Source organism: Eleginops maclovinus, chromosome 3, assembly GCF_036324505.1.
Source record: "Eleginops maclovinus isolate JMC-PN-2008 ecotype Puerto Natales chromosome 3, JC_Emac_rtc_rv5, whole genome shotgun sequence".
Lineage (NCBI taxonomy): Eukaryota > Metazoa > Chordata > Actinopteri > Perciformes > Eleginopidae > Eleginops > Eleginops maclovinus.
Genome location: NC_086351.1, coordinates 515,635 through 529,791, shown reverse-complemented (window position 1 = coordinate 529,791; position 14,157 = coordinate 515,635). Strand labels below are relative to the sequence as shown.

The 14,157-nt window shown below is 44.4% G+C and overlaps 1 protein-coding gene across 1 annotated transcript; it reads left to right on the top strand.

Moving 5' to 3' along the window:
- The first annotated feature begins 841 nt into the window (after positions 1–841).
- Positions 842–13,949, top strand: aste1a (asteroid homolog 1a). The gene is given in 7 exon segments (XM_063880057.1): positions 842–1,218; positions 6,552–7,205; positions 7,208–7,377; positions 9,837–10,136; positions 11,295–11,499; positions 12,415–12,559; positions 12,773–13,949. Coding segments are annotated over 7 exon segments (2,001 nt in total). The 5' UTR covers positions 842–1,091; the 3' UTR covers positions 13,173–13,949.
- The last annotated feature ends 208 nt before the right edge of the window (positions 13,950–14,157 follow it).

Sequence of the window (14,157 nt, the reverse complement as noted above, 5' to 3'; positions counted from 1 at the left end):
TGTGTGTTGCAGCAGCATGACACAACACACGTCATTGCACATAGTATGAAATAACATACATTTCAACATAAAGGGTGAACAAAAAGAAGAAGCAGAAATTACAATAAACAGAGAACTTGTTTTCTCAAAATAAAGAATCAATCCTAGATCCTTTAATGTGTGCAGCATGCTGTTGGAGATGGAGACTCTACATTGCTGTGGTCTGCTGGGGGAGTGTGTGTGTGTGTGTGTGTGTGTGTGTGTGTGTGTGTGTGTGTGTGTGTGTGTGTGTGTGTGTGTGTGTGTGTGTGTGTGTGTGTGTGTGTGTGTGTGTGTGTGTGTGTGTGTGGAGGGGGGGGGCTTCATCACATTTGACATATTTAATGTAATATGCCATCACGTTCCACCTGTATGTTTTGTACTCTGTTTTATTTCTATTTTGAAACGTGTGTGTGTGTGTGTGTGTGTGTGTGTGTGTGTGTGTGTGTGTGTGTGTGTGTGTAATGTTTATTTTCCACTCTGCTATTTATTTGTATTGATGTGCAATACTTTGTGTGACATGCTGCTGCAACGAAAAAATGTCCCAGCTTGGAATCAGCATATTTTATATATTTTAAAATATAGACTCAAAATGTCAAAATGCAGAGTTCATATCTCGTAATAAAGACTTGATACTCTGCCTGTGAGCTGCTGTCGTGAGGAAAGTGAAACTTAAGGAAAGGAGAAGGTGCAGATCAAAATACAGACTTCATATTTCAAAATAAATACTTCAAGTCTTTAATGAAACCTAATATTTAGAATAATGACTTCATATGTCATGAATTACTGCATATTTAAAACTAAAGAACTAGGACTTACAATTTCCAAATGAAGACTTTAAAATCTCACACCGTCGACTTTATATCTCAAAATAATGAACTCATATTTAAAGATACAAACTCAATATAAAGAACATGGACTTCATTCCTCCAGATAAAGAAAGTGTTTAAAAACAAAGGCTTTAGTTTAGAGAAGCTGCCGTGAAGAAAGTGAAACTTAAGGAAAGGAGGAGGCGCAGCAGTACCTATAAGAGCGCCCCCCCCACCCGCTCCTCGGAAACCATCTGTCCCGTGATGGGAGTCCAAGGCCTGACCTCTCTGCTCGAGAACCACCGGAGGATCTACCGGGAGGTCCGCCTCACTGGCAGACGGCTGCTGATCGATGGCAACAACCTCATCTACCTGCTGTACTTCAACTCAGGTAAGTACTGCAGTACAGAGAAAAGTACTCAGGTCTTGTACTTGAATAAAGTAGAAGTACTCAGATATTGTTCTTGAGTAAAAGTAGAAGTACACAGATCTTGTACTTGAGTAAAGTAGAAGTACTCAGATCTTGTTCTGGAGTAAAGTAGAAGTACTCAGATCTTGTACTTGAGTAAAGTAGAAGTACTCAGATCTTGTACTGAGTAAAGTAGAAGTACACAGATCTTGTTCTTGAGTAAGTAGAAGTACTCAGATCTTGTTCTGGAGTAAAGTAGAAGTACTCAGATCTTGTTCTGGAGTAAAGTAGAAGTACTCAGGTCTTGTACTTGAGTAAAGTAGAAGTACTCAGATCTTGTTCTGGAGTAAAGTAGAAGTACTCAGATCTTGTACTTGAGTAAAGTAGAAGTACTCAGATCTTGTTCTGGAGTAAAGTAGAAGTACACAGATCTTGTTCTTGAGTAAAGTAGAAGTACTCAGATCTTGTACTTGAGTAAAGTAGAAGTACTCAGATCTTGTACTGGAGTAAAGTAGAAGTACTCAGATCTTGTACTTGAGTAAAGTAGAAGTACTCAGATCTTGTACTTGAGTAAAGTAGAAGTACTCAGATCTTGTACTTGAGTAAAGTAGAAGTACACAGATCTTGTTCTGGAGTAAAGTAGAAGTACTCAGATCTTGTACTTGAGTAAAGTAGAAGTACACAGATCTTGTTCTTGAGTAAAGTAGAAGTACTCAGATCTTGTTCTGGAGTAAAGTAGAAGTACTCAGATCTTGTACTTGAGTAAAGTAGAAGTACTCAGATCTTGTACTTGAGTAAAGTAGAAGTACACAGATCTTGTTCTTGAGTAAAGTAGAAGTACTCAGATCTTGTACTTGAGTAAAGTAGAAGTACACAGATCTTGTTCTTGAGTAAAGTAGAAGTACTCAGATCTTGTTCTGGAGTAAAGTAGAAGTACTCAGATCTTGTACTTGAGTAAAGTAGAAGTACTCAGATCTTGTACTTGAGTAAAGTAGAAGTACTCAGGTCTTGTTCTGGAGTAAAGTAGAAGTACCAGAGTGTAGGGATACTCTGCTACAGTAAAGGTTCTGCACATTGCTCCATATATTTTTACAAATACTGGACTTTTTGTAAGTTGTAAATAAAATAAAAGCAGGAAAAAACTAAAAGTTCAAATCATTTATTTTCCAAGTGGCCGGATTTTAAATGTAAATGATCATCACTAATCGTAATATTTAAATACTATGAAGATAAAGTGCTTGATAAGTCCTCGGAGGTTTACAACGGAACGCTCCCCGTACTAAAGTACAAGTATTGGCGTATAATTAAGAACCAAAAGTAAAAGAACTTGTTTGGAATCGTTTATTTATAACAATAATACATTTTATTTATTGAGTGCTTTTCATGCTATTCAAAAACACTTCACACACAACTTGATTAAATCAACAAATCCAGAGAGAAAAGTGATGTTGTGAATCATTCAAGAGAACTCCCGCTGGTGAAGTGTCAGCATGAGGGCTATAATGAGTCACACAGCTCTCACCTGGATGACGTCAGTGTGCTAAAAATACATTCAGGAGATGTTATGAACTGTCTATGGAAATACCTGTGCACTCTCTCAGAGTCAGTCTGTCTCAGAGTCAGTCTGTCTCAGAGTCAGTCTGTCTCAGAGTCAGTCTGTCTCAGAGTCAGTCTGTCTCAGAGTGAGTTGTCTCAGAGTGAGTCTGTCTCAGAGTGAGTCTGTCTCAGAGTGAGTCTGTCTCAGAGTGAGTCTGCCTCAGAGTGAGTCTGTCTCAGAGTCAGTCTGTCTCAGAGTCAGTCTGTCTCAGAGTGAGTTGTCTCAGAGTGAGTCTGTCTCAGAGTGAGTCTGTCTCAGAGTGAGTCTGTCTCAGAGTGAGTCTGTCTCAGAGTCAGTCTGCCTCAGAGTGAGTCTGTCTCAGAGTCAGTCTGTCTCAGAGTCAGTCTGTCTCAGAGTGAGTTGTCTCAGAGTGAGTCTGTCTCAGAGTGAGTCTGTCTCAGAGTGAGTCTGTCTCAGAGTGAGTGGAAGAGTTTGTCAGTATATCTGAAGGTTAGCTACGTTAGCGAGCTAGCTCACAGCAGATCTGCAGTGACATCAGAAGGAGTCATGTGATCACATCGTTAGAATAAGACCAGAAAACATTTCAGGAGAACAACAACAGAGACAGAGTCCAGCTTTATGACCCTGAAGGTCACCCAGCGCTCCGGTCCCAGCTGTGTGCGTCTCTCTTTAGTGTCCCCTGCAGTGGCGGCTGGTGGATTTTTTTCTAGGTAGGGCTGTGCCACATGCAACCAATTTAAGCAAACGTCCCAGCATGACTTAATGCAAAAACAACAGGACTCTTCAGTGTTAATTTAACAGTCTTACATTTGAATGCCTCCATAAACGATTGAAGCATTTGAGACTGAGGACTATGTACAACAACTTAAAAACAATGGCATTAGCCATACTGGTGAGAAAACGTGCATGATTTTTTCACAGTTTATTTGTAGAGGATCTTTGCTCTTCTCTCCTTCTGTGTGGGAAACCTCTCAATGACCTTCTTATTCAATTCAGGAATGTCCCTGACAAGTTTCTTCTCCATGGAGAGCATAGCCAGAGCGTTGAGGCGATCCGGTGTCATGGTGTTTCTCAGGAAGGTCTCGATCCTCTTCAAAGTAGGGAAGCAGCTCTCGTCATTCAGCTGTTGTCATGGGTGTGGTGATGAGGCTCCGGAGAAGACTGACAGTCTCTGTGAAAGTGCTCTGAAGGTTGTGCTACAGAGACACTGCACCACTGCAAGCATTGAACTCGCTGTTATCACAGATGAGGGACAGTTCTGTTTTGAGCTATGCGTTTTTCAACACGGGGTTCAACAGGCTTCAGGGAACTTCACACTGTGTTGTGGGAACATCTCTCCATGCAGCAGTGTTGCGCTGAGGAGGTGCTGGGTGAAGGAGAATCGCTCCTTGGCGGGCATCAGGATGGTATCACAAACCTGTAAAAGATATATCATTATCTGAAATTGCAATAAAGCTGTGAAAGGGATGCTGAACAAATGCCTATTTCCGAGTCCAGTATATGATTACTAAGGTTTAACAGCATGTTTCCATCTCCTGATATTTAACTCTCTATTGGTTTCCACAAGAAAGCAAGGTTTAGAGTGGCATTTCAATAAATACACCACATGTTCTGTGACACGTGAGGATGCCTTATCCTTTTTGTAACTGCTCTGACAAACCTGGAATCTACAAAAATAGTAAACAAAAATATGAATGCCAGCATATCCATTGCAGACTGCCTGCTGCATCATTCCACCAGTGTGGCAATATGCTCCCCTGTGTGCAGTGTCGGTTCAGGTTTTATTTTGGCTATACACCACCATCACTGAAAAATATTCTAGGGCAAACACTGCCAGATCACAACCTACCTCTGTAGCCAGCCTCTGTGGTTCTCCTGCTCCCAGCACCCTCCGTCTCTTGATGGGCTCCTGCGGCCGGTCAAACTGTGTTCATTAACTACTTTACCTGCATTATGATCCACATCTGAGAGTCTCTTCTCTTTCCTTTCAAATGTAAATGTGGTGCATGATACTCCTCACGTTGATGACATGGCACATTTAGACTGTTGGAAGTGAGGGACTGATGTTTTTTGTCAGACAACATATAGTTATTTACCTGATTGTTTGCATGCTGTCTGTGAACTGAGTCTGTGAAGCCTCTTTATGCATTCATGGCCTGGGGCTATTCTGAAACAGCCCCTCCGGAAGGAGTTTTGATGACGCTGATCCGCTCCATTTTATGACAGACGTTTATATCTTGAATCAGCAATTGGCTAACCTGCTGTAGAGACACACCTCCGTGGGGCGGTTTCTCTTTAGCCCCAGCACAGTGTACTAACAAAAGCATACATGTTACCCAGATATTTTAAAATCCTATTTAGCTGTGTGCGTCTCTCTTTAGTGTCCCCTGGTCTCCAGCTGTGTGCGTCTCTCTTTAGTGTCCCCTGGTCTCCAGCTGTGTGCGTCTCTCTTTAGTGTCCCCTGGTCTCCAGCTGTGTGCGTCTCTCTTTAGGTCCCTGGTCCAGCTGTGCGTCTCTCTTTAGTGTCCGCTGGTCACCAGCTGTGTGCGTCTCTCTTTAGTGTCCCCTGGTCTCCAGCTGTGTGCGTCTCTCTTTAGTGTCCCCTGGTTTCCAGCTGTGTGCGTCTCTCTTTAGTGTCCCCTGGTCTCCAGCTGTGTGCGTCTCTCTTTAGTGTCCCCTGGTCTCCAGCTGTGTGCGTCTCTCTTTAGTGTCCCCTGGTCTCCAGCTGTGTGCGTCTCTCTTTAGTGTCCCCTGGTCTCCAGCTGTGTGCGTCTCTCTTTAGTGTCCCATGGTCTCCAGCTGTGTGCGTCTCTCTTTAGTGTCCCCTGGTCTCCAGCTGTGTGCGTCTCTCTTGAGTGTCCCCTGGTCTCCAGCTGTGTGCGTCTCTCTCTAGTGTCCCCTGGTCTCCAGGTGTGTGCGTCTCTCTTTAGTGTCCCCTGGTCTCCAGCTGTGTGCGTCTCTCTTTAGTGTCCCCTGGTCTCCAGCTGTGTGCGTCTCTCTTGAGTGTCCCCTGGTCTCCAGCTGTGTGCGTCTCTCTTTAGTGTCCCCTGGTCTCCAGCTGTGTGCGTCTCTCTTTAGTGTCCCCTGGTCTCCGTTGTGTTGGAGCTTCTTGCAGCGTTTGGTTTCTGCAGCTTTTAGTAAACTGCTCATGTTTCCTCTGCTGAATGTTCTCTAGATGCTGCAGATGTTTCTGCCTGACTTCTGATTTGTGTTTCTATATCTGCATCCTCTCTGAAGCTGCAGCACGCTTCTCCTGACAAATTGATTTTACAAAAGTATCTTAAAAAACCAACTCAGTGAACACTGAAACTTTATGTGATCATCAGTGAAACGCTCTTATGTCTGCTCTTGGTTTAACAAATTGTTGAACGTTTAAAACATAGAAACACTTTAGTCAGTGTTGGTATAAGATGTGAAAGTTCAATAAGCAGCGTAACTTACATGATCTGCGTTCGTCTGTCTCTGTGAATGTTTGGTTAGTGCAAGGAATTGTGGGACGGCATTATCTCCTCTCCTTTCCTAAAGGATGGTGTATCCTCAAGGAGATAATAGAGGAAGCATTGAAGCTCCTTTCCTATCATCTAAATAACTCAAACAGCTCTTATCATGGCTGCAGCTTGCAGACCTCCGGGTCATTCCCTCAGCTAGAAAACTTCCTGAGTGAAAAGGGATTTGACCTCCACTAGTATCAGGTATGCAGAGCTTCATATCTCAGTGCTCAATGTGTTCCTTGTGTTTCCTGTTATTGACTGCTCAGGTCTGGACCAGAATCACGGAGGGGAGTATGCTGCGTTCACAGCCCTTATTGAGAAGTTTGTCAAAGTGCTCAGAGATTGTCAGATCACACCCTACGTGGTGCTGGATGGAGGATCTGACATCTCAGGAAAGAAGAATGAAACTGTGACGCACAGAGCAGAGGATTGTATCAAACGAGCGGATCGGGCGGCGCAGAGCGGCAGGCACCAGGGCATCCTGCCAGTGCTGGCGAAGCAGGTGTTCCGACAGACGCTGTGGCGGCTGGACGTCCCGGTGGCTCAGTGCTACGGAGAGGCTGACCCAGAGATTGCCGCCCTGGCTCGGGAGTGGCAGTGCCCGGTGCTTTCCAGAGACAGCGACTTCTACATCTACGACCTACCGGCGGGGCTGCTACCCTTACCCCACTTCCAGTGGGAGGCGGTTGTGCGGAGTGGCTCCAAGAGCTACATCCCCTGCAAGACCTACAGCACCTCCAGCTTCTGCATCTACTTTAATATCCAGCGCCAGCTCCTGCCCGCCTTCGCCGCCCTGGCCGGGAACGACTACGTGAAACTGCACCGGCTGCAGGTGCCCATCAACTGGGCTCAGTTCGCCCCGGCTGGCAGCGGGAACACAGGCTGCCTGGAGGGGCTGCTGTGCTGGCTGCATCCCTTCCAGAGCCTCAGGAGGCCTTTGAGGCGGCGCTGGGGCTGATGGGAGACCTGAGCGCCAACAAAAAGGCGGCGGTCATGAAGGGCTTGAATCTGGGGATGGAGGAGTACCAACTTCCTCCCAGCAACCTCAAGAAGTTCTTCATCCATGGGGTAGCACCGCCATTCTGCACAGAAGTAATGATTTTATATAACATTTAACTTTCACCCAAAGAGACTCAATATTCACCGTAACAAGGTGCCCTCTACATTTTGTGTTCCATCGTCTGTTCAAATGCTATTACTTTGCAATCGGCTTTACCAACTGTCTCTTACCAAATACACGTTTGTTTCAGGCCAGCTTTGTTCTTACTTTATCCAAATAATGCAGCTTTGGACCTGGAAGAGCTGCTGGTTAGGAGAGAAGCATCTTTTTAGGGTTAGCACTACATTTATGCAACTGCTTCAGATACTTTGACCAAAATGCATCTCTAAAATTGCAACTAATAGACTTACTCTTTAAGTCGCAGAAGTACAAGACCTGAGTACTTCTACTTTACTCAAGTACAAGACCTGAGTACTTCTACTTTACTCAAGTACAAGACCTGAGTACTTCTACTTTACTCAAGTACAAGATCTGAGTACTTCTACTTTACTCAAGTACAAGATCTGAGTACTTCTACTTTACTCAAGTACAGAATCTGAGTACTTCTACTTTACTCAAGTACCAGACCTGAGTACTTCTACTTTTACTAAAGTACAAGTCCTGAGTACTTCTACTTTACTCAAGTACAAGATCTGAGTACTTCTACTTCACTCAAGTACAAGATCTGAGTACTTCTACTTTACTCAAGTACAAGACCTGAGTACTTCTACTTTACTCAAGTACAAGATCTGAGTACTTCTACTTTTACTCAGTACCAGAGCTGAGTACTTGTACTTTACCCAAGTACCAGACCTGAGTACTTCTACTTTACTAAAGTACAAGTCCTGAGTAGTTCTACTTTACTCAAGTACAAGATCTGAGTACTTCTACTTTACTCAAGTACAAGATCTGAGTACTTCTACTTTACTCAAGTACAAGATCTGAGTACTTCTACTTCACTCAAGTACAAGACCTGTGTACTTCTACTTTTACTCAAGTACAAGATCTGAGTACTTCTACTTCACTCAAGTACAAGACCTGTGTACTTCTGCTTTTACTCAAGTACAAGACCTGAGTACTTCTACTTTACTCAAGTACAAGATCTGAGTACTTCTACTTTACTCAAGTACAAGATCTGAGTACTTCTACTTTACTCAAGTACAGAATCTGAGTACTTCTACTTTACTCAAGTACCAGACCTGAGTACTTCTACTTTTACTAAAGTACAAGTCCTGAGTACTTCTACTTTACTCAAGTACAAGATCTGAGTACTTCTACTTCACTCAAGTACAGAATCTGAGTACTTCTACTTTACTCAAGTACAAGACCTGAGTACTTCTACTTTACTCAAGTACAAGATCTGAGTACTTCTACTTTTACTCAGTACCAGAGCTGAGTACTTGTACTTTACCCAAGTACCAGACCTGAGTACTTCTACTTTTACTAAAGTACAAGTCCTGAGTAGTTCTACTTTACTCAAGTACAAGATCTGAGTACTTCTACTTTACTCAAGTACAAGATCTGAGTACTTCTACTTTACTCAAGTACAAGATCTGAGTACTTCTACTTCACTCAAGTACAAGACCTGTGTACTTCTACTTTACTCAAGTACAAGATCTGAAAACTTCTACTTCACTCAAGTACAAGACCTGTGTACTTCTGCTTTTACTCAAGTACAAGACCTGAGTACTTCTACTTTACTCAAGTACAAGATCTGAGTACTTCTACTTTACTCAAGTACAAGATCTGAGTACTTCTACTTCACTCAAGTACAAGACCTGTGTACTTCTACTTTTACTCAAGTACAAGATCTGAGTACTTCTACTTCACTCAAGTACAAGACCTGTGTACTTCTGCTTTTACTCAAGTACAAGACCTGAGTACTTCTACTTTACTCAAGTACAAGACCTGAGTACTTTTACTTTACTCAAGTACAAGACCTGAGTACTTCTACTTCACTCAAGTACAAGACCTGTGTACTTCTACTTTTACTCAAGTACAAGATCTGAGTACTTCTACTTTACTCAAGTACAAGACCTGTGTACTTCTACTTTTACTCAAGTACAAGATCTGAGTACTTCTACTTCACTCAAGTACAAGACCTGAGTACTTTTACTTTACTCAAGTACAAGACCTGAGTACTTCTACTTCACTCAAGTACAAGACCTGTGTACTTCTACTTTTACTCAAGTACAAGATCTGAGTACTTCTACTTTTACTCAAGTACAAGATCTGAGTACTTCTACTTCACTCAAGTACAAGACCTGTGTACTTCTACTTTTACTCAAGTACAAGATCTGAGTACTTCTACTTTACTCAAGTACAATATCTGAGTACTTCTACTTTACTCAAGTACAAGACCTGTGTACTTCTACTTTTACTCAAGTACAAGATCTGAGTACTTCTACTTTACTCAAGTACAAGATCTGAGTACTTCTACTTTACTCAAGAACAAGATCTGAGTAGGCCTACTGCTCTTCTCCATTAACGAGTATCCTCACTCCCCCCGGAGGTGGCGGCTCGTGTCCCGGACTGGGCGCGGCGGCCGCTGATGCAGGCTTGGCTGCCGGCGACCATGCTGGACCTGCTGCTGCTGCAGAGGATCGCCCTCAGTTTCACCGTGGAGCCCGCCGCTGCTCCCAGTGCTCAGCTTACCGCCAGGCCGCTGCGGCAGGTGATGTACGGGCTGCTGCTTGGCGAGGAAGGGAAGGTGATGGAGCGAGATAGGGAGGGGCCGCAGCTGAAGTTCATCCCCGTAAAGAACACCTCCACAGCAAGCTCTCTGCAGCTCACACTGCAAACACTGGATAAGGTGGGTTAGTGTTGGGCCATCTTTAGATTTGGGTTTATGTATTCTACTGTGGTGGAGTGTTGTGTTGTTTCTGTGTTGGACCCTGAAGGCAGCATCTCCCTGGTCCAATGGGATTCCTCCATGTGATTTTGGACTATGTCATAAAAAAAACTTCTGAATCAAAGAAACATTCACGATCCTGACGCGTTTAGTTCAGCAGATAATCTCCACTGAAGTAACATGCTAACGTTGAGCTATAAAGGAACTACAGCACGGTCACATGACTTCACGTCTCCACCGCTAAGCTAAAGGAGGCTAATGTTGGGCTATAAAGGAACTACAGCACGGTCACATGACTTCACGTCTCCACCGCTAAGCTAAAGGAGGCTAACGTTGGGCTATAAAGGAACTACAGCACGGTCACATGACTTCACGTCTCCACCGCTAAGCTAAAGGAGGCTAACGTTGGGCTATAAAGGAACTACAGCACGGTCACATGACTTCACGTCACCACCGCTAAGCTAAAGGAGGCTAACGTTGGGCTATAAAGGAACTACAGCACGGTCACATGACTTCACGTCACCACCGCTAAGCTAAAGGAGGCTAATGTTGGGCTATAAAGGAACTACAGCAAGGTCACATGACTTCACGTCTCCACCGCTAAGCTAAAATGAGTTCAAGTCTCCACCGCTAAGCTAAAGGAGGCTAATGTTGGGCTATAGAGGAACTACAGCACGGTCACATGACTTCACGTCACCACCGCTAAGCTAAAGGCGGCTAATGTTGGGCTATAAAGGAACTACAGCACGGTCACATGACTTCACGTCACCACCGCTAAGCTAAAGGAGGCTAATGTTGGGCTATAAAGGAATTACAGCACGGTCACATGACTTCACGTCTCCACCGCTAAGCTAAAATGACTTCAAGTCTCCACCGCTAAGCTAAAGGAGGCTAATGTTGGGCTATAGAGGAACTACAGCACGGTCACATGACTTCACGTCACCACCGCTAAGCTAAAGGAGGCTAATGTTGGGCTATAGAGGAACTACAGCACGGTCACATGACTTCACGTCACCACCGCTAAGCTAAAGGAGGCTAATGTTGGGCTATAGTTGTTAGCAAGATTTTTAAAGTTAGATTTTAATGTTTTAATGGGGATATCTCCTCCCCTTCCCCCAGGCGGAGGCCCCTCTTCGTCTGCAGGTTCTCCTTGAGGCCCTTGGTGTCCCTGAACCCTCCCTGGCCTCCATCCCTCCCTCCCTACGCCTCCCTGTGTGCGTAACCAGCTTCTGGCTGCAGAGAGCCCAGCCTCCCCCAGACGAGGAGGTGCTGAATGTTCTGCTGCTCTGGCTGAGCTCCGGAGACGCCTTCAGACACAGGGCAGGTAAAACACGCACACTAATTCAAAGATGCGTCACTTCCTGTCAATATTACACCCATGCCCAATTTCCATTGAAACCGTTGTCTTTATAACTCCATGGGTGAAACCAAAACAGTCTTGGTCAATGGAGGGTTTTGGAGTGGCTTCGGAGGTTATTGAGGATGCTGAGTCCATTTCTTTTCTTTTTTAAGGATATTTTTTGGGGGCTTTCTGCCTTTAATTGGATAGGACAGTGGAGAGTGACAGGAAAGTGGGATAGAGAGTCGGGGTGGGATCCGGAAAGGACCACGGGTCGGGAATCGAACCCGGGTCGCCAGCGTACGGTGCAGGTGCCCCCAGCCAGTTGCGCCACGGCCGGGGCCGCTGAGTCCATTTCTGACATTTGCAGGGTCTTATATGACTTTCAGTGGGCCGATTCTGACTACCATAAGTGGTTTTGTGACCACTGGATATACAGAGCCCAAGATGATTATTATTACCGCTATGGACAAGCAGGCAATCCTTCCAATCAAAAGGATCCAAAGACCCCTAAAACTTCAAAAACGACCCAAAATTATTTAAAATCAGGACAAACATTGCCTTTTTTGATACTGAAAATGTCCGAAATTGATTCAACATCCTCAATAACCACTCAGAAAGTGTCCAAATCAACCAAGCCATTTTTTCAGAATCATTTTTCATTCACTGGTTTATGAAGTACCTTTATCCCAATTCAAATGTATATTGAAATGTAAGCCTGTAAAGTAAATATGAAATGATTCTAAAGGAGTGAGTAGTTTCCCTCAGAGATGGAGTGGAGCAGAACCAACAAACCAAGCATCAAAAGTGAGTACTGAATGTCAGACAGTGAAAACACATAGGAATACAGCCTGTTGTGCGTGTGTGTGCGTGTGCGTGTGCGTGTGCGTGTGTGTTCAGCTCTGCAGATGAACCCCCCCCCCCACAAACAGAAGCCGGACATGCAGGTGTCTCACTCTCTGAACCAGTGGCAGTCCTGCCTGTTGTCGAGCGTGCAGCTCAACCAGCTGCTGGGCCTACCGCTACCTGAGCCCCCCCTCTCCAGGTGAGTCCTACATCAGTGATGTCACTATGTTCCAGTATTAAACAAAGGAGTCCAATGGAGGCTTGTAGGCTTTGCACACCATTTGCCAACACCTGTATTAGATATCTTTGGTCCTCTTCCTCTCCTGGCCCACCTAATGCTCCGGTTGTATCCGAACCATTGTTGCAATGAAATAAAATATGACGTTGAAGTTAACCTCCACCCATCCTGCAGGTTGTTTGAGGGGACGTTGGTTCACCAGCTGGTGCACAGGATGCGGTCCGGGGGAAAGAAAAAGCCTATACTGAAGTTGGACCCCTGCAGCGTGAAGCTGTACCACACCTTTCAGGCCGTGGTGCACCAGCACCCCCCTCAGCAGACCCACGGGATGGGGGAGGACACTCTGAGGAGGCAGCCTCTGGACGACCTGACCTCCACCCTGCAGCAGCTCTACTCCCTGCAGGAGGAGGAGGAAGAGGAGGAGGCGAGGAGCTCTGTGTGGGTGCAGGAGGATCTGAGCCTCAGCGATCTGCTGTCAGTGAAAACTCGTTTCAGCACGAAACTGAGGAAGAACCGGAGCAAGAACCCGGAGCTGGCCCGCAAAGAGGAGCGCCGCGGCAAGGACCTGCTCTGAGCTCAGGGGAGGAAAACCACTTGGTTTCATCAGGCTGTCGCTTGCTCAGTCTGAGAGACAAGAGCAGCTCTCTGAAAGAAGAAGCTCTTCCTTTTTTAAATCTGCACACATTTTTGCCCTTATCTTTCTTCGTCTCTTTATGGTTTTATATCTTGAGTTAAGGGTGTGGGGCATCAGCACTTATTTCTTCCTGTTTCCCCTTTTTATTGCAAACACAAAAACAGGGAGTGATTGACCGTAACTAAAAGCCTGATGGTTGTGTTCCTGTTGTATGTTCGGAGTTTCTACTTGCCTGTGTTTAAATGTGTTGAATATGAACATTATTTGAAGGACTTTTTAACGTACACCGTTTGGTGGGAAGATGATCTATGAATACCTTTATTATTTTGTTTGTTAATAAGACACTTTTTTGTACCTGATTTGGGACCAAACACATTGACTTAGAGGGGCCAGGATCTTCTTTGTCTGTGCTGTTCCTCTCCTGGAGTTCTATAGGTTTTAGTGCATGTAAACGGTCTGCAAAGGCTACTGCTTTATATTCATCCTTCCATCGGTCAACAGTTTAGTCACAGACTGTTTTTAACGTATTTCTTTTTGTTTGTTTTATTCACAATTTAAAATGTTCTAATATTTTCGACTCAGAAATTTTAACTGCAAAGATACAATCGTCACATCAAAAGGAAAAGGTGTGAACATCTCTATTTTTCCAAATGTGTTTGTCTTGTTGCCTTTAATGAGGTAATAAAGGAGGATACAAATAAGGAATATAAAATACTTTGTTTTGTGTTCTTTGTGTGACTAATGGTTCAGGCTGTTCATACCTGCAGAAGACCCAACATATAGCGACTCCCGAAGTTCTTATGGTAAGCACTGCAGACCCTCAACCCTATGCCTCACATAAAGTGGAATTAAAGCAACCATGGACCCTGTTTTCCTCCATTACCCTAAATCTAAAACCCATCAAGTGTCCCTACAATCCCCAAAT